Genomic DNA, 24221 nt, shown 5'->3' with positions numbered 1-24221 from the left:
TTAGTATTAGGGTTGGGGGTCGGATTAGGGTTACGTCCCACTGATTCTCATGTCTAACCCTCCCCACAGCCCCAACCCTAACCCTCCTGATTAGCACCAACCCTGAGGGTTAGGGTTGTTGTGTGGGAAGGGGATAGTTAGATGATTTTAGTAACCCTAATCCTATCCCCAACCCTAACCCTAATACTAAACGCTCGGATTAGGGTCGGGGGTCCGGCAGGGTCTGATTTTAACTGATAGGAAGCCTGGAGTGGAGCAGCCAATGAAATCCGGCCGGGGCGGGGCTTGCCTGGGAGCTGTGTGCGCGCACCCAGTGAGGTCCCTTTGCGGTATGGGATTTAGTCACTACCCATAGAAAACTTCTCCTGCTCTGGACAGAGGTGTCAGACTGGAGAGAATACACCACTTCCTGCAGGACATACAGCAGCTGATAAGTACTGGAAGACTGGAGATTTTTAAATAGAAGTACATGACAGATCTATATTACGTTCTGACACCAGTTGATTTGAAAAAAAAAATTATTTCTGCTGTGAATTCTAGGTAACAGGTTCTTCCTATTTGCAGGTGTGTGGTGATGGTGGGAATGCCGTACCCCAACATCCGATCCCCTGAGCTGCAGGAGAAGATGTCGTATCTGGATCACACCCTGGTAAGTAGCAGCAGAGCTGAGTGGATGGATCAGACCATATGGGGGGGAGGGTCTGGACTGTACCACACTGGCACTATAGGGGGAGCACAACCTCTGTAACACATTGTATTCATTCCCCAGCCCAAGACCAATGGTGTATCTGCCGGCAAAGTCCTTGTAGAGAATCTGTGCATGAAAGCTGTCAATCAGTCCATCGGTAAGAGCTGTATATAGCGTATACTGTGTCAGCAGGCTGACATCTTCTGCATTGTAGTCACGCTCACGCTGTACATTATCTCGGCAGGACGGGCCATTCGGCACCGCGGAGATTACGCCAGCATCCTCCTCCTAGACCACAGGTACGCCAGACCCTCTGTACTGGGAAAGTTACCGCAGTGGATCCGCAGCAGCACAGAGGTCAAGCAATCCTTCGGAGCCGCCTACGCATCAATACGGAAGGTATTCCGGCCACACTACACCCCCCTGTATACCCTGACAAGGTGATACAGAGAGCCCCCCATGTCCTCTGGTTGTGTGAGGTATTACAACTGAGCTGCAACACCGCAGCCAAACTGAGGACAGGAGAGGCGCTGTTTCTGGAAGGAAGCAGCCATGTTTTACCAGGTCTGGTAAACCCCTTTAAGTGTCAATGTTTAGCTCTGAACAACATATCCATCCATGGAGGGAGCCTGCATCATATTCCCCTGTTGGTGATGTTACAGACCAGTTTATTTACAAGTGATACTCAGCTTTAGATAATCTGAAAACCCCCTTTAAGAAATAGCGCCACTCTCGTCCTGAGGTTGTGTGCGGTGTCGCAGCTCAGTTACAGTAAAGCGGAACTGTGATTTCAATGTCTCTTTGGAAATCAAGTACTAGCGACTGCAAAAAAAAAAAAAAAAGATAGCTTCACATGTACCGTATCGCAGCAGAACTGAACACAGCATCAAATCTGCTGCGGATCCTGTATGTGTGAACGCACCCTAATATGTTTTATTAAAGAAGAGTTTTATGTATCATAAAAGCGGTTTTCCTCCCCCCCCTTCATATCTCAGAAGAAGCATTTGTGTCCATTATGCTATATGGAGGGGTCGATGGGGGATGAGTGAGCATGCAGAGGAGAAAAGGCAGCCCTGCACAGCACATCATCCTGCAATCTTCTCTCACCAAAACCCCAGACCAGCACTGACCTGTCAATCCAGTGTTTTTATGTGCCCAGACAGTCTTCATAATGTACAGCTGCTTGTCTCCTCTCCCGCCCCCCCATATGTTATAATGGACCCAGCAGAACCCATCTTCACTTTTCTCCACTGTAATGTAGACGACTTTGCCTGATAATGAGCAGATAAGAAGTGGGGGAGGTGGTAAAACAGATGAAACCTATTACAGAGTCGCTCTTACTATTGATTTCTGCAATAAAAATTGTAAATGACAGCTACACTTTAAGGAGAGGCGAGTTGTAATACCACATACAACCTGTGAAAAGGGGGTGGTGCTGTTTTTGGGTGGAAGTAGCCCTCACTAATCCCACCTCGTCTCCAGTTCTTTCAGATGAAGAAGACATCTGTGTCGCCATCATGATCCGTCATCCTCAGGGGGGAGCAGAAAACCTGCGGCCGGTCTTATTTATTACAAGAAGATTTTACACTTTGTTATACAATTCAATATTCTAAATAAATGTTTTATTAGATGGTGGAGTACAATGTATGCGGCCAGGGGTCCTGGGGATGTCTGTGCAGGTGGCCATGGCGGAGTACAATGTATGCGGCCAGGGGTCCTGGGGATGTCTGTGCAGGTGGCCATGGCAGAGTACAATGTATGCGGCCAGGGGTCCTGGGGATGTCTGTGCAGGTGGCCATGGCAGAGTACAATGTATGCGGCCAGGGGTCCATGGTGGAGTACAATGTATGCGGCCAGGGGTCCATGGTGGAGTACAATGTATGCGGCCGGGGTCCTGGGGATGTCTGTGTAGGGGGCCATGGCAGAGTACAATGTATGCGGCCGGGGTCCTGGGGATGTCTGTGCAGGTGGCCATGGCAGAGTACAATGTATGCGGCCAGGGGTCCTGGGGATGTCTGTGCAGGTGGCCATGGCAGAGTACAATGTATGCGGCCAGGGGTCCATGGTGGAGTACAATGTATGCGGCCAGGGGTCCATGGTGGAGTACAATGTATGCGGCCAGGGGTCCATGGTGGAGTACAATGTATGCGGCCGGGGTCCTGGGGATGTCTGTGTAGGGGGCCATGGCAGAGTACAATGTATGAGGCCGGGGGTCCTGGGGATGTCTGTGCAGGTGACCATGGCGGAGTACAATGTATGAGGCCGGGGGTCCTGGGGATGTCTGTGCAGGGGGCCATGGCAGAGTACAATGTATGAGGCCGGGGGTCCTGGGGATGTCTGTGCAGGTGACCATGGCGGAGTACAATGTATGAGGCCGGGGGTCCTGGGGATGTCTGTGCAGGTGGCCATGGCGGAGTACAATGTATGAGGCCGGGGGTCCTGGGGATGTCTGTGCAGGTGACCATGGCGGAGTACAATGTATGAGGCCGGGGGTCCTGGGGATGTCTGTGCAGGTGACCATGGCGGAGTACAATGTATGAGGCCGGGGGTCCTGGGGATGTCTGTGCAGGTGACCATGGCGGAGTACAATGTATGAGGCCGGGGGTCCTGGGGATGTCTGTGCAGGTGACCATGGCGGAGTACAATGTATGAGGCCGGGGGTCCTGGGGATGTCTGTGCAGGTGACCATGGCGGAGTACAATGTATGAGGCCGGGGTCCTGGGGATGTCTGTGCAGGGGGCCATGGCAGAGTACAATGTATGAGGCCGGGGGTCCTGGGGATGTCTGTGCAGGTGACCATGGCGGAGTACAATGTATGAGGCCGGGGGTCCTGGGGATGTCTGTGCAGGGGGCCATGGCAGAGTACAATGTATGAGGCCGGGGGTCCTGGGGATGTCTGTGCAGGTGACCATGGCGGAGTACAATGTATGAGGCCGGGGGTCCTGGGGATGTCTGTGCAGGGGGCCATGGCGGAGTACAATGTATGAGGCCGGGGGTCCTGGGGATGTCTGTGCAGGGGGCCATGGCGGAGTACAATGTATGAGGCCGGGGGTCCTGGGGATGTCTGTGCAGGTGACCATGGCGGAGTACAATGTATGAGGCCGGGGGTCCTGGGGATGTCTGTGCAGGGGGCCATGGCGGAGTACAATGTATGAGGCCGGGGGTCCTGGGGATGTCTGTGCAGGGGGCCATGGCGGAGTACAATGTATGAGGCCGGGGGTCCTGGGGATGTCTGTGCAGGGGGCCATGGCGGAGTACAATGTATGAGGCCGGGGGTCCTGGGGATGTCTGTGCAGGGGGCCATGGCGGAGTACAATGTATGCGGCTGGGGGTCCTGCGGATGGGTTGGTTACTGTCCGTACAGGCAGCCACATCCCTCTAGTCAGTGACAGACCCCCGCTCAGGATTCCCATTCATCCTCGTCTGCTTCTCCCGGCGTGGCTTGTGGTGGGGGGAGGGGTGGAATAGTATCAGAGATCCTGGCAAACGCTCCGGCAGGAGAGTCTCCACTTCCAGCAGCCGGACCCTTCCCGGAGATGCCTGGAAAGGAGGGGCAGAGTCAGCGAGGTGCAGGGGGTAGGCCTTAGGACCCTGCAGCATTCAGGGTAACAACATAGAATCATCACTGTAAATATTTACTTCTGCTGGGCTGCAGGCCCTCACTCATCTCCATCTGTATGAAGTACCTCACCCCTCTCTACACCCCCCCCCCCAGGTGTAATGCTACGGGCACTCACCTTTCCGTCTCAACGCCAGCTTGTTAAACAGATCGGACATCAGGTCCCCACCGCCCCCGATCGCTCTCACTGCAAGAAAAGTAGAGAATGAAGGAGCCAGTGTGCTTTATTCCAAACCAGCGCCCCTTCTCCCCTCAGGTCGTGTGTGGTACTGCAGCTCAGTTCTACTGAAGTGAATGGAAGTGCCACACATAGCCTGAGGACAGGGGTGGCGCTATTTCTGGGAGAAAGCAGCCACTTAAATGACCCTGAGTGAAGTGTGCAGAGTCCCCCCTGCCGGCCGCACAATCACTGCCATGACACTCGCTGAAGACCACGCCAAGTAGCAACAGCGAGTGAGTGATGTGGGCCAGTGCCAGGTATTGGCTCAGCAGCGACCCCTCTAATCCTCCCGGGGTCCCTCTCCCTGTGGGCACCTTGTTCCTGCTCCTTCATCTTCTTCTTCTCTAGCTTCTTCTCCTTGACGTTGCGCAGCTTTGCCTTCCCAATGCCGCCCGCCTGGCGAATGGACTCCAGGAGCGACGCCCGACCATCCGAGGGCTTCACCACCTCCTTAGGGGCTCCCTGGATGGCGGCTGCAAGAGGAGAGGATAAAGGTTACTATGGGCAAAACCTCCGGGGGTCCCCTATAATACCCCCCCTCCCCAGACAACACCACACCCGGGGATCCCCTATAATACCCCCCATGGATGTTACTCCTAGATGACCACACCCGGGGATCCCCTATAATACCCCCCATGGATGTTACTCCTAGATGACCACACCCCCAGGGGTCCCCTATAATACCCCCCATGGATGTTACTCCTAGATGACCACACCCCCAGGGGTCCCCTATAATACCCCCCATGGATGTTACTCCTAGATGACCACACCCCCAGGGGTCCCCTATAATACCCCCCATGGATGTTACTCCTAGATGACCACACCCCCAGGGGTCCCCTATAATACCCCCCATGGATGTTACTCCTAGATGACCACACCCCCAGGGGTCCCCTATAATACCCCCCATGGATGTTACTCCTAGATGACCACACCCCCAGGGGTCCCCTATAATACCCCCCATGGATGTTACTCCTAGATGACCACACCCCCAGGGGTCCCCTATAACCCCCCCCATGGATGTTACTCCTAGATGACCACACCCCCAGGGGTCCCCTATAACCCCCCCACCCCCCTGGATGTTACTCCTAGATGACCACACCCCCAGGGGTCCCCTATAATACCCCCCATGGATGTTACTCCTAGATGACCACACCCCCAGGGGTCCCCTATAACCCCCCCCCCCACTCCCCCAGGGATGTTACTCCTAGATGATCACACCCCTAGGGGTCCCCTATAATACCCCCCCCATGTTACCCCTATAACCCCCCCCCATGGATGTTACTCCTAGATGACCGCACCCCCAGGGGTCCCCTATAATACCCCCCCCCATCTCTGCAGGGCTCATCCTCACCTGGATCCCCAGTCTCGTCTGCTCTGCTGGGCACTGGCAGGGTTGGCTGTGATGGTGGCAGCTGCGGTGGAGCCGGGGGAGGAACAGACAGTGGCACAGGCGGTGGGGGTGGAGGAGGCGGAGGGGGTGGAGGAGGCGGTAGCAGGTGTCGGCCATCTTGTGCATCTGAAATATTCAATAACGTTAATATACAACTTTACAATGTCAAAACTACAATTCCCAGCATGCCCTGAGAAAAGCCAAACCCCAACTACAACTCTTCAGTGGAGTCCTGTCATTCTGTCCACGAAGCACAGCACTACGCTTTATGGCAGTACAGGTGAGTGAGTGGAAGCATAGGGTTCTCCTCGAAGTACCTGCCCGTAAAGGCTCCGTGACCTCCTCAGTGCTGAAGGTGGGGAGCTCGGGAATAGGACCCCCGGGGGCAGAGGGGGCAATGCCTGGACCCAGGTCAGCGCTGTACATGAGGTCATCCGCCACTCCGGGAAGATCAGGCAGATAGTAAGGAACGTCGATCTCCGGGACTTCACCGAGATCCGGAACATAGAAATAATTCTCTGCCGTCTAGAAAGGAGCGAGACCGGGATTAGATATCAGTAAAGGATCGAACGGGCACCTGAGACCCTGCGGGGCGGCGGACGGACACCTGCCAAACCCTGCGAGGCGGTGGACGGACACCTGCCAAACCCTGCGAGGCGGTGGACGGACACCTGCCAAACCCTGCGAGGCGGTGGACGGACACCTGCCAAACCCTGCGAGGCGGTGGACGGGCACCTACCAGACCTTGAGAGGCGGTGGACGGGCACCTACCAGACCCTGCGGGGAGGCGGATGGACACCTGCCAGACCCTGCGGGGCGGCAGACGGGCACCTACCAGACCTTGAGAGGCGGTGGACGGGCACCTGCCAGACCCTGCGAGGCGGCAGACGGGCACCTACCAGACCTTGAGAGGCGGTGGACGGGCACCTACCAGACCCTGCGGGGAGGCGGACGGACACCTGCCAGACCCTGCGAGGCGGTGGACGGGCACCTACCAGACCTTGAGAGGCGGTGGACGGGCACCTACCAGACCCTGTGGGGAGGCAGACAGGCACCTGCGAGGCGGCAGACGGACACCTACCAGACCCTGCGGGGCTCCACTCACCTGCCTCTCGAGCTGCTCCCTCTTAGAGATAGACAGAGGGGCATCAAACAGCCGGTCTTCATCATCGCCCTCTAGAGGCTGGTTAGTGCGGGTCACCACTCCAGCCAGAGGATCCAGAAACACGTACTTCTTATATCTACAGGGACAATAAGATTATTATGAGAGAGCAGGCTCCTCCCATTTCCCTGCTGGGTCGGGGCCTGATCTCGCACGGCGTGCCCCCCCCCTGCTGGGTCGGGGCCTTGGTATGATCACTCACAGGTTCTCAGTGGTGTTGAAGAGCAGAAGGGAGCTGACGGAGTTAATGTTTCGGGGTAGACTGCCCAGCCCCTCCTCGGCCACGTCCTCTTCCTGCCCCTTCGGGCTCACATATACTGGGTAATACTTGAGTTTCTCCTGTAGGAAGCAGATGTAGCAGAGCTGAGTGTGTGACTGGTAGGAGTTCCCCTTTAGAGGGTGTGTGGGGTGGGGGTGGGGTACCTGCAGGGCCTGCTCATCCAGCGCTCGGTGCTTGCTCTGGATCTTGTGTCTCGTTCTCTTCTCCGACCACAAGTCGTCGCCCCCCGAGAAGACGGAGGTGTATTCCTGCAGGCGGTCCGGGGCCGGGTACTTGGCACTGGAGAACACCTGCGGAGAGGGAGGTTATAGGCAGAGGCTCCCAACCTGCTGCAGAACTACTACTCCCAGCATGCCCTGAGGGGAGTCATGCCATTACAGAATGTCATTAAGGTGGAGTTCCCCTTTAAGAAGATCTCTCTAATAACTTCTCACAATGTATAGGTGTGAGCTCCCCCTCATAGAGAGGGCTGTCAGGGCATGATGGGTCACTAGGGGGCGCTCACCTTTATGGCCTTCTTGCTGCCCTTCACCTTCTCTATCTTGGCCTGTGCCAGGCTCACCCGCTGGTTGATGTTCTTCAGCTGGCATCTGTTGGTCTCCACCCTCTGCAGGATCCTATAGGGGGCAGGATGGAGAATCACAGACAACATCATCCTCCACTCACAGCCAGAGCTGCAATCAGAATACTTCACGTGTGCTGCATTGTGGGAGATGTAGTGTCCTGACACAGCCGGACGTTATGTAAGAGTGTGAGTGCAGCTCTGGAGGTGACTGGCTGCACTGTGCAGCTATCGCCCCGATCTCACCTCCTCGCTGACACTGCGCCGTCCGCAGCCTGGAAGAGAGCTCAGCTAAAGAGAAGGCGACACCGAGACCCCGCAACCCCCCCCTCCGGCTCAGCTAAAGAGAAGGCGACACCGAGACCCCGCAAACCCCCCCCCCCCTCCGGCTCAGCTAAAGAGAAGGCGACACCGAGACCCCGCAACCCCCCCCCCCCCCCTCCGGCTCAGCTAAAGAGAAGGCGACACCGAGACCCCGCAACACCCCCCCCTCCGGCTCAGCTAAAGAGAAGGCGACACAGAGACCCCGCAACACCCCCCCCCCCTCCGGCTAAGTTAAATAGAAGGCGACACCGAGACCCCGCAACACCCCCCCCCCCCCCTCCGGCTCAGCTAAAGAGACGGCGACACAGAGACCCCGCACCACCCCACCCACCCCCGCCGCTCCGGCTCAGCTAAAGAGAAGGCGACACCGAGACCCCGCAACACCCCGACCCCCGCCACTCCAGCTCAGCTAAAGAGAAGGCGACACCGAGACCCTGCAACACCCCCCCCTCCGGCTCAGCTAAAGAGAAGGCGACACAGAGACCCCGCAACACCCCCCCCCCCCTCCGGCTAAGTTAAATAGAAGGCGACACCGAGACCCCGCAAACCCCCCCCCCCTCCGGCTCAGCTAAAGAGAAGGCGACACCGAGACCCCGCAACCCCCCCCCCCCCCCCTCCGGCTCAGCTAAAGAGAAGGCGACACCGAGACCCCGCAACACCCCCCCCTCCGGCTCAGCTAAAGAGAAGGCGACACAGAGACCCCGCAACACCCCCCCCCCCCTCCGGCTAAGTTAAATAGAAGGCGACACCGAGACCCCGCAACACCCCCCCCCCCCCCTCCGGCTAAGTTAAATAGAAGGCGACACCGAGACCCCGCAAACCCCCCCCCCCCTCCGGCTCAGCTAAAGAGAAGGCGACACCGAGACCCCGCAAACCCCCCCCCCCCCCTCCGGCTCAGCTAAAGAGAAGGCGACACCGAGACCCCGCAAACCCCCCCCCCCCCCCCCTCCGGCTCAGCTAAAGAGAAGGCGACACCGAGACCCCGCAAACCCCCCCCCCCCCCCTCCGGCTCAGCTAAAGAGAAGGCGACACAGAGACCCCGCACCACAACACCCCCCTCCCCTCCGGCTCAGCTAAAGAGAAGGCGACACAGAGACCCCGCACCACAACACCCCCCTCCCCTCCGGCTCAGCTAAAGAGAAGGCGACACAGAGACCCCACAACACCCCCCCCCCCCCCCCCCTCCGGCTCAGCTAAAGAGAAGGCGACACAGAGACCCCGCAACCCCCCCCCTGCCGCTCCGGCTCAGCTAAAGAGAAGGCGACACTGAGACCCCGCACCACCCCGACCCCCTCCGGCTCAGCTAAAGAGAAGGCGACACCGAGACCCCGCACCACAACACCCCCCTCCCCCCCCCCGCCGCTCCAGCTCAGCTAAAGAGAAGGCGACACCGAGACCCCGCACCACCCCAGCCGCTTCGGCTCAGCTAAAGAGAAGGAGACACAGAGACCCCACACCACCCCACCCACCCCCGCCGCTCCGGCTCAGCTAAAGAGAAGGAGACACAGAGACCCCGCACCCCCCTGACCCCCGCCGCTCCAGCTCAGCTAAAGAGAAGGCGACACCGAGACCCCGCACCCCACCCACCCCCGCTGCTCCGGCTCAGCTAAAGAGAAGGAGACACAGAGACCCCGCACCCACCTGACCCCCGCCGCTCCAGCTCAGCTAAAGAGAAGGCGACACCGAGACCCCGCACCCCCCTGACCCCCGCCGCTCCGGCTCAGCTAAAGAGAAGGCGACACCGAGACCCCGCACCCCACCCACCCCCGCCGCTCCGGCTCAGCTAAAGAGAAGGCGACACCGAGACCCCGCACCCCACCCACCCCCGCCGCTCCGGCTCAGCTAAAGAGAAGGCGACACCGAGACCCCGCACCACCCCACCCACCCCCGCCGCTCCGGCTCAGTTAAAGAGAAGGCGACACCGAGACCCCGGCCCCCGCCGCTCTGGCTCAGCGCAACGCTTCATTTAATAATTATGTGTAATTACCAACCAGGAAGAGCAGCGACAAGTGCAGACACTACAGCCGTGACCTTATCAGCACTGCGGTGTCGTGACAGCCTCATCCTGAGCGGCCAGGTCACTCCTAGCTGCCCGTCCTGACATGGAGAGAGGCCGTGTATACCAATGTACTGAGGACGCCCGCCCTGACATGGAGAGAGGCCGTGTATACTAATGTACTGAGGACGCCCGCCCTGACATGGAGAGAGGCCGTGTATACCAATGTGCTGAGGACGCCCGCCCTGACATGGAGAGAGGCCGTGTATACTAATGTACTGAGGACGCCCGCCCTGACATGGAGAGAGGCCGTGTATACTAATGTACTGAGGACGCCCGCCCTGACATGGAGAGAGGCCGTGTATACTAATGTACTGAGGACGCCCGCCCTGACATGGAGAGAGGCCGTGTATACTAATGTACTGAGGACGCCCGCCCTGACATGGAGAGAGGCCGTGTATACTAATGTACTGAGGACGCCCGCCCTGACATGGAGAGAGGCCGTGTATACTAATGTACTGAGGACGCCCGCCCTGACATGGAGAGAGGCCGTGTATACTAATGTACTGAGGACGCCCACCATCACTGATACTAACGTATAAAGGACGCCCACCGTTACTTATACAGTACGAGGGATAACCATCTAGGTATGCAGGTCACATGACTACTCTGTGGCCCGTTCCTCAGTTGCGGCCCCCCTGCTGCACCCATTACCTGTTAAAGATGTCATTGGACACGCACTGCAGGTGCTGCAGTGTCGCTGTGATCTGCTGTATGGTCTCTTCCCTGCGCAGATCCGGCTGGATGAGCGGCACCGAGTACACCTGCTGCTCCATGGACATCCTCTGAGGCATCGCAACGGCACCCCCTGCTGGGAGAGAAGGGACATATACAGCGTATGAGAGCGCCCCCTGCTGGGAGAGAAGAGACATATACAGCGTATGAGAGCGCCCCCTGCTGGGAGAGAAGGGACATATACAGCGTATGAGAGCGCCCCCTGCTGGGAGAGAAGAGACATATACAGCGTATGAGATCGCCCCCTGCTGGGAGAGAAGAGACATATACAGCGTATGAGAGCGCCCCCCGCAGAGAGACATATACAGCGTATGAGAGCGCCCCCTGCAGAGAGACATATACAGCGTATGAGAGCGCCCCCTGCAGAGAGACATATACAGCGTATGAGAGCGCCCCCTGCAGAGAGACATATACAGCGTATGAGAGCGCCCCCCGCAGAGAGACATATACAGCGTATGAGAGCGCCCCCTGCAGAGAGACATATACAGCGTATGAGAGCGCCCCCTGCAGAGAGACATATACAGCGTATGAGAGCGCCCCCTGCAGAGAGACATATACAGCGTATGAGAGCGGCCCCTGCAGAGAGACATATACAGCGTATGAGAGCGCCCCCTGCAGAGAGACATATACAGCGTATGAGAGCGGCCCCTGCACAGACATCCAGTATACAGCCCCCCCCCCCCCTTACTGCAGTAATCAGCGATAGGAGACAAGAAATTATGGGTAATTATCAGCGGTAATCAGAGCCGGAGCCAAAATCTGATGAGGAGCCAGGAGGGGGGGGAGAGTGCTCCAAGTATACAGGAGGGGGAGTGCTCCAAGTATACAGGAGGGGGGGGGGGAGTGCTCCAAGTATACAGGAGGGGGGGGGGGGAGTGCTCCAAGTATACAGGAGGGGGGGAGAGTGCTCCAAGTATACAGGAGGGGGAGGGCTCCAAGTATACAGGAGGGGGGGGGGGGGAGAGGAGTGCTCCAAGTATACAGGAGGAGGGGGGGGTGCTCCAAGTATACAGGAGGGGGGGAGAGTGCTCCAAGTATACAGGAGGGGGGGGAGAGTGCTCCAAGTATACAGGAGGGGGGGGGGGGAGTGCTCCAAGTATACAGGAGGGGGGGAGAGTGCTCCAAGTATACAGGAGGGGGGGGGGAGTGCTCCAAGTATACAGGAGGGGGGGAGAGTGCTCCAAGTATACAGGAGGGGGGGGGGGGGAGTGCTCCAAGTATACAGGAGGGGGGGAGAGTGCTCCAAGTATACAGGAGGGGGAGGGGGAGTGCTCCAAATATACAGGAGGGGGGGGGGGAGTGCTCCAAGTATACAGGAGGGGGGGAGAGTGCTCCAAGTATACAGGAGGGGGAGGGGGAGTGCTCCAAATATACAGGGGGGGGGGGAGTGCTCCAAGTATACAGGAGGGGGGGAGAGTGCTCCAAGTATACAGGAGGAGGGGGGGGGAATGCTCCAAGTATACAGGAGGGGGGGGGGGGGAGAGGAGTGCTCCAAGTATACAGGAGGAGGGGGGGGTGCTCCAAATATACAGGAGGAGGGGGGGGTGCTCCAAATATACAGGAGGAGGGGGGGGGTGCTCCAAATATACAGGAGGAGGGGGGGGTGCTCCAAATATACAGGAGGAGGGGGGGGCTACAGGCAATCACAGCTACTCCCCCCCCCCCCCCATACTGCGGTCACCCTGATGTCACTTACTGTCCCCTAGAGACAAGGAAAGAGAGCAGACACCCAGATGGATGGAAACTACAACTCCCAGCATGCCACAGCGGCCCTCAGCTGGAGCTGGTGGTTTCCCCTTCCTGTATATCAGTGTGCTGTGCGGCATGCTGGGAGTTGTAGTCCTGAGAGGCTGCACATCACTGCTCTCCATTGTATCCCTGAGGCTGGACGCCCGGTACACCCAGCACCGCTCACCTCCCCCCCGGGCCCCGGTACACCCAGCACCGCCCACCTCCCCCCGGTACACCCAGCACCGCTCACCTCCCCCCGGGCCCCGGTACACCCAGAACCGCCCACCTCCCCCCGGTACACCCAGCACCGCTCACCTCCCCCCGGGCCCCGGTACACCCGGCACCGCTCACCTCCCCCCGGTACACCCAGCACCGCTCACCTCCCCCCCGGGCCCCGGTACACCCAGCACCGCCCACCTCCCCCCGGTACACCCAGCACCGCTCACCTCCCCCCGGGCCCCGGTACACCCAGAACCGCCCCACCTCCCCCCGGTACACCCAGCACCGCTCACCTCCCCCCGGGCCCCGGTACACCCGGCACCGCTCACCTCCCCCCGGGCCCCGGTACACCCGGCACCGCTCACCTCCCCCCGGGCCCCGATACACCCGGCACCGCCCACCTCCCCCCGGGCCCCGATACACCCGGCACCGACCACCTCCCCCCGGGCCCCGATACACCCGGCACCGCCCACCTCCCCCCGGGCCCCGATACACCCGGCACCGCCCACCTCCCCCCGGGCCCCGATACACCCGGCACCGCCCACCTCCCCCCGGGCCCCGATACACCCGGCACCGCCCACCTCCCCCCGGGCCCCGATACACCCGGCACCGCCCACCTCCCCCCGGGCCCCGATACACCCGGCACCGCCCACCTCCCCCCGGGCCCCGATACACCCGGCACCGCCCACCTCCCCCCGGGCCCCGATACACCCGGCACCGCCCACCTCCCCCCCGGGCCCCGATACACCCGGCACCGCCCACCTCCCCCCGGGCCCCGATACACCCGGCACCGCCCACCTCCCCCCGGGCCCCGGTACACCCGGCACCGCCCACCACCCCCCGGGCCCCGGTACACCCGGCACCGCCCACCTCCCCCCGGGCCCCGGCACACCCGGCACCGCCCACCTCCCCCCGGGCCCCGGTACACCCGGCACCGCCCACCTCCCCCCGGGCCCCGGTACACCCGGCACCGCCCACCTCCCCCCGGGCCCCGGTACACCCGGCACCGCCCACCTCCCCCCGGGCCCCGGTACACCCGGCACCGCCCACCTCCCCCCGGGCCCCGGTACACCCGGCACCGCCCACCTCCCCCCGGTACACCCGGCACCGCTCACCTCCCCCCGGGCCCCGGTACACCCGGCACCGCTCACCTCCCCCCGGTACACGGTACACCCGGCACCGCTCACCTCCCCCCGGTACACCCGGCACCGCTCACCTCCCCCCGGTACACCCGGCACCGCTCACCTCCCCCCGGTACACCCGGCACCGCTCACCTCCCCCCGGGCCCCGGTACACCCAGCACCGCTCACCTCCCCCCGGTACACCCAGCACCCCTCACCTCCGCCCGGGCCCCGGTACACACACACACACACACAGCGCCGCTCACTGCCCGCCTGTCAGGTGACAGATCACGTGCTCTGTATCCCGCCCCGCGACAGCCAGGCTGAGGTCATGTGACGGTAATCACGTGACTTCCTCCTATCAAGCCTGGAGCTGTCACATCCCAGTGCTGGAAGCTGAGAACAACGTGTCTGACTGCTGATGTATCTAAGCCTGAGTGCTACTCTCTGCAGCGCTATGTATCTAAGCCTGAGTGCTACTCTCTGCAGCGCTATGTATCTAAGCCTGAGTGCTACTCTCTGCAGCGCTATGTATCTAAGCCTGAGTGCTACTCTCTGCAGCGCTATGTATCTAAGCCTGAGTGCTACTCTCTGCAGCGCTATGTATCTAAGCCTATCTATGATAGTTTGCTGAGATATGTATCTAAGCATCCTATGTGTGATACTGTTTGCTGAGATATGTATCTAAGCATCCTATGTGTGATACTGTTTGCTGAGATATGTATCTAAGCATTCTATGTGTGATACTGTTTGCTGACATATGTATCTAAGCATCCTATGTGTGATACTATTTGCTAAGATATGTATCTAAGCATCCTGTGTGTGATACTGTTTGCTGCGATATGTATCTAAGCCTGTTACAATATCCCTGACTCCAATGAGTCCAATGTCTCAGATACAGTATATACCGTGTGGTGATACCCAGTGGCAGGCGGTGCGATCCATCCTTATAGTCACTCATACTCAGTCAGGGTAATCCTATCACCTCTAGTATACTCCCTGCTGAGCCAGCGCCAATGCCGGGGTTACTACTACCGTTCCTAGGGTGCAATAATGTTAGGTATTATTAGTACTGGTGGGTTAGGTATTATTAGTATCAGTGCTGGTGGGTTGGGGGTATTAGTATCAGTGCTGGTGGGTTAGGTATTAGTATCGGTGCTGGTGGGTTAGGTATTATTAGTATTAGTACTGGTGGGTTAGGTATTATTAGTATTAGTGCTGGTGGGTTGGGTATTATTAGTATTAGTACTGGTGGGTTAGGTATTATTAGTATTAGTGCTGGTGGGTTAGGTATTATTAGTATTAGTGCTGGTGGGTTAGGTATTATTAGTATTAGTGCTGGTGGGTTAGGTATTATTAGTATTAGTACTGGTGGGTTAGGTATTATTAGTATTAGTACTGGTGGGTTAGGTATTATTAGTATTAGTACTGGTGGGTTGGGGGTATTATTAGTATCAGTACTGGTGGGTTAGGTATTATTAGTATCAGTGCTGGTGGGTTGGGGGTATTATTAGTATCAGTACTGGTGGGTTAGGTATTATTAGTATCAGTGCTGGTGGGTTAGGTATTATTAGTATCAGTGCTGGTGGGTTGGGGGTATTAGTATCAGTGCTGGTGGGTTAGGGGTATTAGTATTAGTGCTGGTGGGTTAGGTATTATTAGTATCAGTACTGGTGGGTTAGGTATTATTAGTATTAGTACTGGTGGGTTAGGTATTATTAGTATCAGTACTGGTGGGTTAGGTATTATTAGTATCAGTGCTGGTGGGTTAGGTATTATTAGTATCAGTGCTGGTGGGTTAGGTATTATTAGTATCAGTGCTGGTGGGTTGGGGGTATTAGTATCAGTGCTGGTGGGTTGGGGGTATTAGTATTAGTACTGGTGGGTTAGGTATTATTAGTATCAGTGCTGGTGGGTTGGGGGTATTAGTATTAGTACTGGTGGGTTAGGTATTATTAGTATTAGTGCTGGTGGGTTAGGTATTATTAGTATCGGTGCTGGTGGGTTAGGTATTATTAGTATCAGTGCTGGTGGGTTGGGGGTATTAGTATCAGTGCTGGTGGGTTGGGGGTATTAGTATCAGTGCTGGTGGGTTGGGGGTATTAGTATTAGTGCTGGTGGGTTAGGTATTATTAGTATCAGTGCTGGTGGGTTAGGTATTATTAGTATTAGTACTGGTGGGTTAGGTATTATTAGTATCAGTGCTGGTGGGTTAGGTATTATTAGTATTAGTGCTGGTGGGTTGGGGGTATTAGTATTAGTGCTGGTGGGTTAGGTATTATTGGTATCAGTGCTGGTGGGTTAGGTATTATTAGTATTAGTACTGGTGGGTTAGGTATTATTAGTATTAGTGCTGGTGGGTTAGGTATTATTGGTATCAGTGCTGGTGGGTTAGGTATTATTAGTATTAGTGCTGGTGGGTTAGGTATTATTAGTATTAGTACTGGTGGGTTAGGTATTATTAGTATCAGTACTGGTGGGTTAGGTATTATTAGCATCAGTGCTGGTGGGTTAGGTATTATTAGTATCAGTGCTGGTGGGTTAGGTATTATTAGTATTAGTACTGGTGGGTTAGGTATTATTAGTATCAGTGCTGGTGGGTTAGGTATTATTAGTATTAGTACTGGTGGGTTAGGTATTATTAGTATCAGTGCTGGTGGGTTAGGTATTATTAGTATCAGTGCTGGTGGGTTAGGTATTATTAGTATCAGTACTGGTGGGTTAGGTATTATTAGTATCAGTGCTGGTGGGTTAGGTATTATTAGTATTAGTACTGGTGGGTTAGGTATTATTAGTATCAGTGCTGGTGGGTTAGGTATTATTAGTATTAGTACTGGTGGGTTAGGTATTATTAGTATTAGTGCTGGTGGGTTAGGTATTATTAGTATCAGTACTGGTGGGTTAGGTATTATTAGTATTAGTGCTGGTGGGTTAGGTATTATTAGTATCAGTGCTGGTGGGTTGGGGGTATTAGTATTAGTACTGGTGGGTTAGGTATTATTAGTATCAGTGCTGGTGGGTTAGGTATTATTAGTATCAGTGCTGGTGGGTTGGGGGTATTAGTATTAGTGCTGGTGGGTTAGGTATTATTAGTATCAGTACTGGTGGGTTAGGTATTAGTATCAGTACTGGTGGGTTAGGTATTAGTATCAGTGCTGGTGGGTTAGGTATTATTAGTATCAGTGCTGGTGGGTTAGGTATTATTAGTATTAGTGCTGGTGGGTTAGGTATTATTAGTATCAGTACTGGTGGGTTGGGGGTATTAGTATTAGTGCTGGTGGGTTAGGTATTATTGGTATCAGTGCTGGTGGGTTAGGTATTATTAGTATTAGTACTGGTGGGTTAGGTATTATTATTATCAGTGCTGGTGGGTTAGGTATTATTAGTATCAGTGCTGGTGGGTTAGGTATTAGTATCAGTACTGGTGGGTTAGGTATTATTAGTATCAGTGCTGGTGGGTTAGGTATTATTAGTATCAGTGCTGGTGGGTTAGGTATTATTAGTACTGGTGGGTTAGGAATTATTAGTATTAGTGCTGGTGGGTTAGGTATTATTAGTATTAGTGCTGGTGGGTTAGGTATTATTAGTATCAGTGCTGGTGGGTTAGGTATTATTAGTATCAGTACTGGTGGGTTAGGTATTATTAGTATTAGTGCTGGTGGGTTAGGTATTATTAGTATCAGTGCTGGTGGGTTAGGTATTATTAGTATCAGTGCTGGTGGGTTAGGTATTATTAGTATCAGTGCTGGTGGGTTAGGTATTATTAGTATCAGTGCTGGTGGGTTAGGTATTATTAGTATTAGTGCTGGTGGGTTAGGTATTATTAGTATCAGTGCTGGTGGGTTAGGTATTATTAGTATCAGTGCTGGTGGGTTGGGGGTATTAGTATCAGTACTGGTGGGTTAGGGGTATTAGTATTAGTACTGGTGGGTTGGGGGTATTAGTATTAGTGCTGGTGGGTTAGGTATTATTAGTATCAGTACTGGTGGGTTAGGTATTAGTATCAGTACTGGTGGGTTAGGTATTAGTATCAGTGCTGGTGGGTTAGGTATTATTAGTATTAGTGCTGGTGGGTTAGGTATTATTAGTATTAGTGCTGGTGGGTTAGGTATTATTAGTATCAGTGCTGGTGGGTTGGGGGTATTAGTATTAGTACTGGTGGGTTGGGGGTATTAGTATTAGTACTGGTGGGTTAGGTATTATTAGTATCAGTGCTGGTGGGTTAGGTATTATTAGTATCAGTGCTGGTGGGTTAGGTATTATTAGTATTAGTACTGGTGGGTTAGGTATTATTAGTATTAGTACTGGTGGGTTAGGTATTATTAGTATTAGTACTGGTGGGTTAGGTATTATTAGTATCAGTGCTGGTGGGTTGGGGGTATTAGTATTAGTACTGGTGGGTTGGGGGGGTTGCGGTGTCCCGGGGGGCTGTTAGTATATTGGGGGGGGGGGGGGGCATTGCAGTGTACCAGGGAGCTGTCAGTATACCGGGGGGGTTGCATTGTACCGGGAGCTGTCAGTATGGTGTACCGGGGGCTGTCAGTATACTGGGGGGGTTGCGGTGTACCGGTGTGGTTGCGCTGTACTGGGGGTTGTCAGTATAGGGGGGGGGGGGGGGGTTGCGGTGTAACGGGGGCTGTTAGTATACAGGGGGCTGTCAGTATGCAGGGGGCTGTCAGTATACCTGGAGCTGTCAGTATACTGGGAGCTGTCGGTATACCTGGAGCTGTCAGTATACCGGGAGCTGTCAGTATACCTGGAGCTGTCAGTATACCGGGAGCTGTCGGTATACCTGGAGCTGTCGGTATACCGGGAGCTGTCAGTATACCGGGAGCTGTCAGTATACCTGGAGCTGTCGGTATACCGGGAGCTGTCGGTATACCTGGAGCTGTCAGTATACCTGGAGCTGTCAGTATGGTGTACCGGGGGTTGTCAGTATACCAGGAGCTGTCAGTATGGTGTACCGGGGGTTGTCAGTATACCAGGAGCTGTCAGTATGGTGTACCGGGGGTTGTCAGTATACCAGGAGCTGTCAGTATGGTGTACCGGGGGTTGTCAGTATACCAGGAGCTGTCAGTATGGTGTACCGGGGGCTGTCAGTATACTGGGGGTTGCGGTGTACCTGGGGCTGTCAGTATACCGGGGGTTGTCGTATACCGGGGGTTGTCAGTATACCGGGGGTTGTCAGTATACCGGGGATTGTCAGTATACCGGGGGTTGCGGTGTACCGGGGGCTGTCAGTATACCGGGGGTTGTCAGTATACCGGGGATTGTCAGTATACCGGGGGTTGCGGTGTACCGGGGGCTGTCAGTATACCGGGGGTTGTCAGCATACCGGGGGCTGTCAGTATACCGGGGGCTGTCAGTATACCGGGGGCTGTCAGTATACCGGGGGTTGTCAGTATACCGGGGGCTGTCAGTATACCGGGGGCTGTCAGTATACCGGGGGCTGTCAGCATACCGGGGATTGTCAGTATACCGGGGGCTGTCAGTATACCGGGGGTTGTCAGTATACCGGGGATTGTCAGTATACCGGGGGCTGTCAGTATACCGGGGGCTGTCAGTATACCGGGGGCTGTCAGTATACTGGGGGTTGTGGTGTACCGGGGGTTGTCAGTATACCGGGGGCTGTCAGTATACCGGGGGCTGTCAGCATACCGGGGGCTGTCAGTATACCGGGGGCTGTCAGCATACCGGGGATTGTCAGTATACCGGGGGCTGTCAGTATACCGGGGGCTGTCAGTATACCGGGGATTGTTAGTGTACCGGGGGCTGTCAGTATACCGGGGGCTGTCAGTATACCGGGGGCTGTCAGTATACCGAGGATTGTCAGTATACCGGGGGCTGTCAGTATACCGGGGATTGTCAGTATACCGGGGGCTGTCAGTATACCGGGGATTGTCAGTATACCGGGGATTGTCAGTATACCGGGGGCTGTCAGTATACCGGGGATTGTCAGTATACCGGGGGCTGTCAGTATACCGGGGATTGTCAGTATACCGGGGATTGTCAGTATACCGGGGATTGTCAGTATACCGGGGTTGGGCAGAGCGCAGCCTCCTCCTCCCGTTATATAAGGCGGCGGTGCTCCGCTCAGGCCCCGCCCCCTCCTCCCGCCGTTGGCCGCACAGTCCCGGCTGTCAGTGTGTCGGGCTCCCGGGATGATGATGGAGAATCTCCTGGAGAACCCGGTGCGCGCCGTTCTCTACCTGCGGGAACTGACCAGCATCGTGCAGAACCAGCAGAGCCTCATCCACACCCAGCGGCAACGCATCGACGAGCTGGAGCGGCGGCTGGACCAGCTGGGCACCGAGAACCGGAGCCTCCGGGACCTGCACCAGGCGGCGCTGCAGCACAGCCCCAACCCGGCACCGGAGACTCCACCGCAGCCGCCGCAGCTACCGCAGCAAAGCCGCAGCGCCCCGGAGAGCCCGGCGCACGTCCAGCCGCCTCCTCACCCCCCCGCGCATCAGCACCCGCCGCCCGCCGCCCCGCACACCGAGCCCGAACCGGAGCCTCCCGGACAGAGCGCGGCGCCCCGGAGCTCCCCGCAGATCCACAAACCCCCGACACTGTGCAAGGCCATCCTGGGGCGGAAAACCGAGTGAGTACCGAGCCCCGCCCCCCCCCGTACCGGCTACAGAGCCCAGGCATCCCCGGGGTGCCCCCTAACCGGTGGGTGTATATAGGTAGGTGCCCTCTAACCGGTGGGTGTATATAGGTAGGTGCCCTCTAACCGGTGGGTGTATATAGGTAGGTGCCCTCTAACCGGTGGGTGTATATAGGTAGGTGCCCTCTAACCGGTGGGTGTATATAGGTAGGTGCCCTCTAAACCGGTGGGTGTATATAGGTAGGTGCCCTCTAACCGGTGGGTGTATATAGGTAGGTGCCCTCTAACCGGTGGGTGTATATAGGTAGGTGCCCTCTAACCGGTGGGTGTATATAGGTAGGTGCCCCCTAACCGGTGGGTGTATATAGGTAGGTGCCCTCTAACCGGTGGGTGTATATAGGTAGGTGCCCTCTAACCGGTGGGTGTATATAGGTAGGTGCCCTCTAACCGGTGGCTGTATATAGGTAGGTGCCCTCTAACCGGTGGGTGTATATAGGTAGGTGCCCTCTAACCGGTGGCTGTATATAGGTAGGTGCCCTCTAACCGGTGGGTGTATATAGGTAGGTGCCCTCTAACCGGTGGGTGTATATAGGTAGGTGCCCTCTAACCGGTGGGTGTATATAGGTAGGTGCCCTCTAACCGGTGGGTGTATATAGGTAGGTGCCCTCTGTCTGGTGGGTGTATATAGGTAGGTGCCCTCTAACCGGTGGGTGTATATAGGTAGGTGCCCTCTAACCGGTTGGTGTATATAGGTAGGTGCCCTCTAACCGGTGGGTGTATATAGGTAGGTGCCCTCTAACCGGTGGGTGTGTATAGGTAGGTGCCCTCTGGTGGGTGTGTATAGGTAGGTGCCCTCTGGTGGGTGTGTATAGGTAGGTGCCCTCTGGTGGGTGTGTATAGGTAGGTGCCCTCTAACCGGTGGGTGTATATAGGTAGGTGCCCTCTAACCGGTGGGTGTATATAGGTAGGTGCCTTCTCTCTGGTGGGTATGTATAGGTAGGTGCCCTCTGGTGGGTATGTATAGGTAGGTGCCCTCTGGTGGGTATGTATAGGTAGGTGCCCTCTTTCTGGTGGGTGTATATAGGTAGGTGCCCTCTGGTGGGTATGTATAGGTAGGTGCCCTCTGGTGGGTGTATATAGGTAGGTGCCCTCTGGTGGGTATGTATAGGTAGGTGCCTTCTGGTGGGTGTATATAGGTAGGTGCCTTCTGGTGGGTGTATATAGGTAGGTGCCCTCTGGTGGGTGTATATAGGTAGGTGCCCTCTGGTGGGTGTATATAGGTAGGTGCCCTCTGGTGGGTGTGTATAGGTAGGTGCCCTCTGGTGGGTATGTATAGGTAGGTGCCCTCTGGTGGGTGTATATAGGTAGGTGCCCTCTGGTGGGTGTATATAGGTAGGTGCCCTCTGGTGGGTGTCAGTCCGGTGTAGGCAGAGGGAGTCAGCACCACTTAGGCTTCTTGTATGATAATAGCTTTACTAGCTGTATACATATGGCTGTGCTCCTGATTGAGCCACTACCTTACTGGTGGGTGTATATAGGTAGGTGCCCTCTGATGGCTATATATAGGTAGGTGCCCTCTGTCTGATGGGTATATATAGGTAGGTGCCCTCTGTCTGATGGGTATATATAGGTAGGTGCCCTCTGGTGGCTATATATAGGTGGGTGCCCTCTGTCTGGTGGGTATATATAGGTAGGTGCCCTCTGGTGGGTATGTATAGGTAGGTGCCCTCTGTCTGGTGGGTATGTATAGGTAGGTGCCCTCTGGTGGGTGTATATAGATAGGTGCCCTCTGGTGGGTGTATATAGGTAGGTGCCCTCTGGTGGGTATATATAGGTGGGTGCCCTCTCTCTGGGTGTATATAGGTAGGTGCCCTCTGTCTGGTGGGTGTATATAGGTAGGTGCCCTCTGTCTGGTGGGTATGTATAGGTAGGTGCCCTCTGTCTGGTGGGTATGTATAGGTAGGTGCCCTCTGGTGGGTGTATATAGATAGGTGCCCTCTGGTGGGTGTATATAGGTAGATGCCCTCTGGTGGGTATATATAGGTGGGTGCCCTCTCTCTGGGTGTATATAGGTAGGTGCCCTCTGTCTGGTGGGTGTATATAGGTAGGTGCCCTCTGTCTGGTGGGTGTATATAGGTAGGTGCCCTCTGTCTGGTGGGTATGTATAGGTAGGTGCCCTCTGTCTGGTGGGTATGTATAGGTAGGTGCCCTCTGTCTGGTGGGTATGTATAGGTAGGTGCCCTCTGTCTGGTGGGTATGTATAGGTAGGTGCCCTTTGGTGGGTGTATATAGGTAGGTGCCCCCTGGTGGGTGTATATAGGTAGGTGCCCCCTGGTGGGTGTATATAGGTAGGTGCCCCCTGGTGGGTGTATATAGATAGGTGCCCTCTGGTGGGTGTATATAGATAGGTGCCCTCTGGTGGGTATGTATAGGTAGGTGCCCTCTTTCTGGTGGGTATATAGGTAGGTGCCCTCTGGTGGGTGTATATAGGTAGGTGCCCTCTGGTGGGTGTATATATGTAGGTGCCCTCTGGTGGGTATGTATAGGTAGGTGCCCTCTGGTGGGTATGTATAGGTAGGTGCCCTCTTTCTGGTGGGTATATAGGTAGGTGCCCTCTGGTGGGTGTATATAGGTAGGTGCCCTCTGTCTGATAGGTATATATAGGTAGGTGCCCTCTGATGGGTGTATATAGGTAGGTGCCCTCTGGTGGGTATGTATAGGTAGGTGCCCTCTGGTGGGTATGTATAGGTAGGTGCCCTCTGGTGGGTATGTATAGGTAGGTGCCCTCTGGTGGGTGTATATAGGTAGGTGCCCTCTAACCGGTGGGTGTATATAGGTATGTGCCCTCTAACCGGTGGGTATATATAGGTAGGTGCCCTCTAACCGGTGGGTGTATATAGGTAGGTGCCCTCTAACCGGTGGGTGTATATAGGTAGGTGCCCTCTAACAGGTGGGTCTATATAGGTAGGTGCCCGCTAACCGGTGGGTGTATATAGGTAGGTGCCCGCTAACCGGTGGCTATATATAGGTAGGTGCCCTCTGTCTGGTGGGTGTTTATAGGTAGGTGCCCTCTGTATGGTGGGTTTATATAGGTTGGTGCCCTCTCTGGTGGGTGTATATAGGTAGGTGCCCTCTGGTGGGTGTATATAGGTAGGTGCTCTCTCTCTGGTGAGTATATATAGGTAGGTGCCCTCTGTCTGATAGGTATATATAGGTAGGTGCCCTCTGATGGGTATATATAGGTGGGTGCCCTCTGTCTGGTGGGTATATATAGGTAGGTGCCCTCTGTCTGGTGGGTATGTATAGGTAGGTGCCCTCTGGTGGGTGTATATAGGTAGGTGCCCTCTGGTGGGTGTATATAGGTAGGTGCCCTCTGGTGGGTGTATATAGGTAGGTGCCCTCTTTCTGGTGGGTATGTATATGTAGGTGCCTTCTGGTGGGTATATAGGTAGGTGCCCTCTGGTGGGTGTATATAGATAGGTGCCCTCTGGTGGGTATGTATAG

The 24221-nt window shown here is 55.9% G+C and overlaps 3 protein-coding genes across 18 annotated transcripts in view; 2 read left to right on the top strand and 1 right to left on the bottom strand.

Annotated features, from left to right (window-relative positions):
* Positions 1–2318, top strand: part of DDX11 (DEAD/H-box helicase 11) — a 54626-nt gene extending 52308 nt beyond the window's left edge. For all 3 annotated transcript variants that reach the window (XM_069965342.1, XM_069965352.1, XM_069965334.1), the window contains exons 24-27: positions 565–649; positions 770–845; positions 933–1087; positions 2171–2318. In XM_069965342.1, the coding sequence (XP_069821443.1) occupies positions 565–649; positions 770–845; positions 933–1087; positions 2171–2209 (355 nt within the window). In that variant the 3' untranslated portion in view covers positions 2210–2318. The remainder of the gene's footprint in view (positions 1–564; positions 650–769; positions 846–932; positions 1088–2170) is intronic.
* A 1115-nt stretch (positions 2319–3433) lies between these two features.
* Positions 3434–24221, bottom strand: part of WASHC1 (WASH complex subunit 1) — a 32100-nt gene continuing 11312 nt past the window's right edge. For 3 of the 8 annotated variants that reach the window (XM_069965403.1, XM_069965394.1, XM_069965377.1), the window contains exons 3-12: positions 10956–11112; positions 7865–7976; positions 7503–7649; positions 7282–7418; positions 7023–7158; positions 6235–6442; positions 5879–6043; positions 4842–5000; positions 4426–4494; positions 3434–4228 (exon numbers count right to left, since the gene is read on the bottom strand). In XM_069965403.1, the coding sequence (XP_069821504.1) occupies positions 4089–4228; positions 4426–4494; positions 4842–5000; positions 5879–6043; positions 6235–6442; positions 7023–7158; positions 7282–7418; positions 7503–7649; positions 7865–7976; positions 10956–11112 (1430 nt within the window). In that variant the 3' untranslated portion in view covers positions 3434–4088. Of the gene's footprint in view, positions 4229–4425; positions 4495–4841; positions 5001–5878; positions 6044–6234; positions 6443–7022; positions 7159–7281; positions 7419–7502; positions 7650–7864; positions 7977–10955; positions 11115–12954; positions 12972–13017; positions 13040–14351; positions 14401–24221 lie in introns of those variants that run through there. The other 5 variants (XM_069965412.1, XM_069965437.1, XM_069965427.1 and 2 more) reach the window with 5 other exon arrangements.
* Positions 20227–24221, top strand: part of IQSEC3 (IQ motif and Sec7 domain ArfGEF 3) — a 62336-nt gene continuing 58341 nt past the window's right edge. For all 7 annotated transcript variants that reach the window (XR_011362535.1, XM_069965270.1, XM_069965264.1 and 4 more), the window contains exon 1: positions 20227–20711. Coding sequence is in view for 6 of the 7 variants with exons in the window: in XM_069965270.1 (XP_069821371.1) it covers positions 20269–20711 (443 nt within the window). In the remaining variant the exon portion in view is untranslated. The remainder of the gene's footprint in view (positions 20712–24221) is intronic.

This window comes from Dendropsophus ebraccatus, chromosome 1 (genome assembly GCF_027789765.1).
Source record: "Dendropsophus ebraccatus isolate aDenEbr1 chromosome 1, aDenEbr1.pat, whole genome shotgun sequence".
In the NCBI taxonomy this organism is placed as follows: Eukaryota; Metazoa; Chordata; class Amphibia; order Anura; family Hylidae; genus Dendropsophus; species Dendropsophus ebraccatus.
Note: the sequence above shows the minus strand (reverse complement) of the source record. Positions and strands in the feature narration are given on the sequence as shown.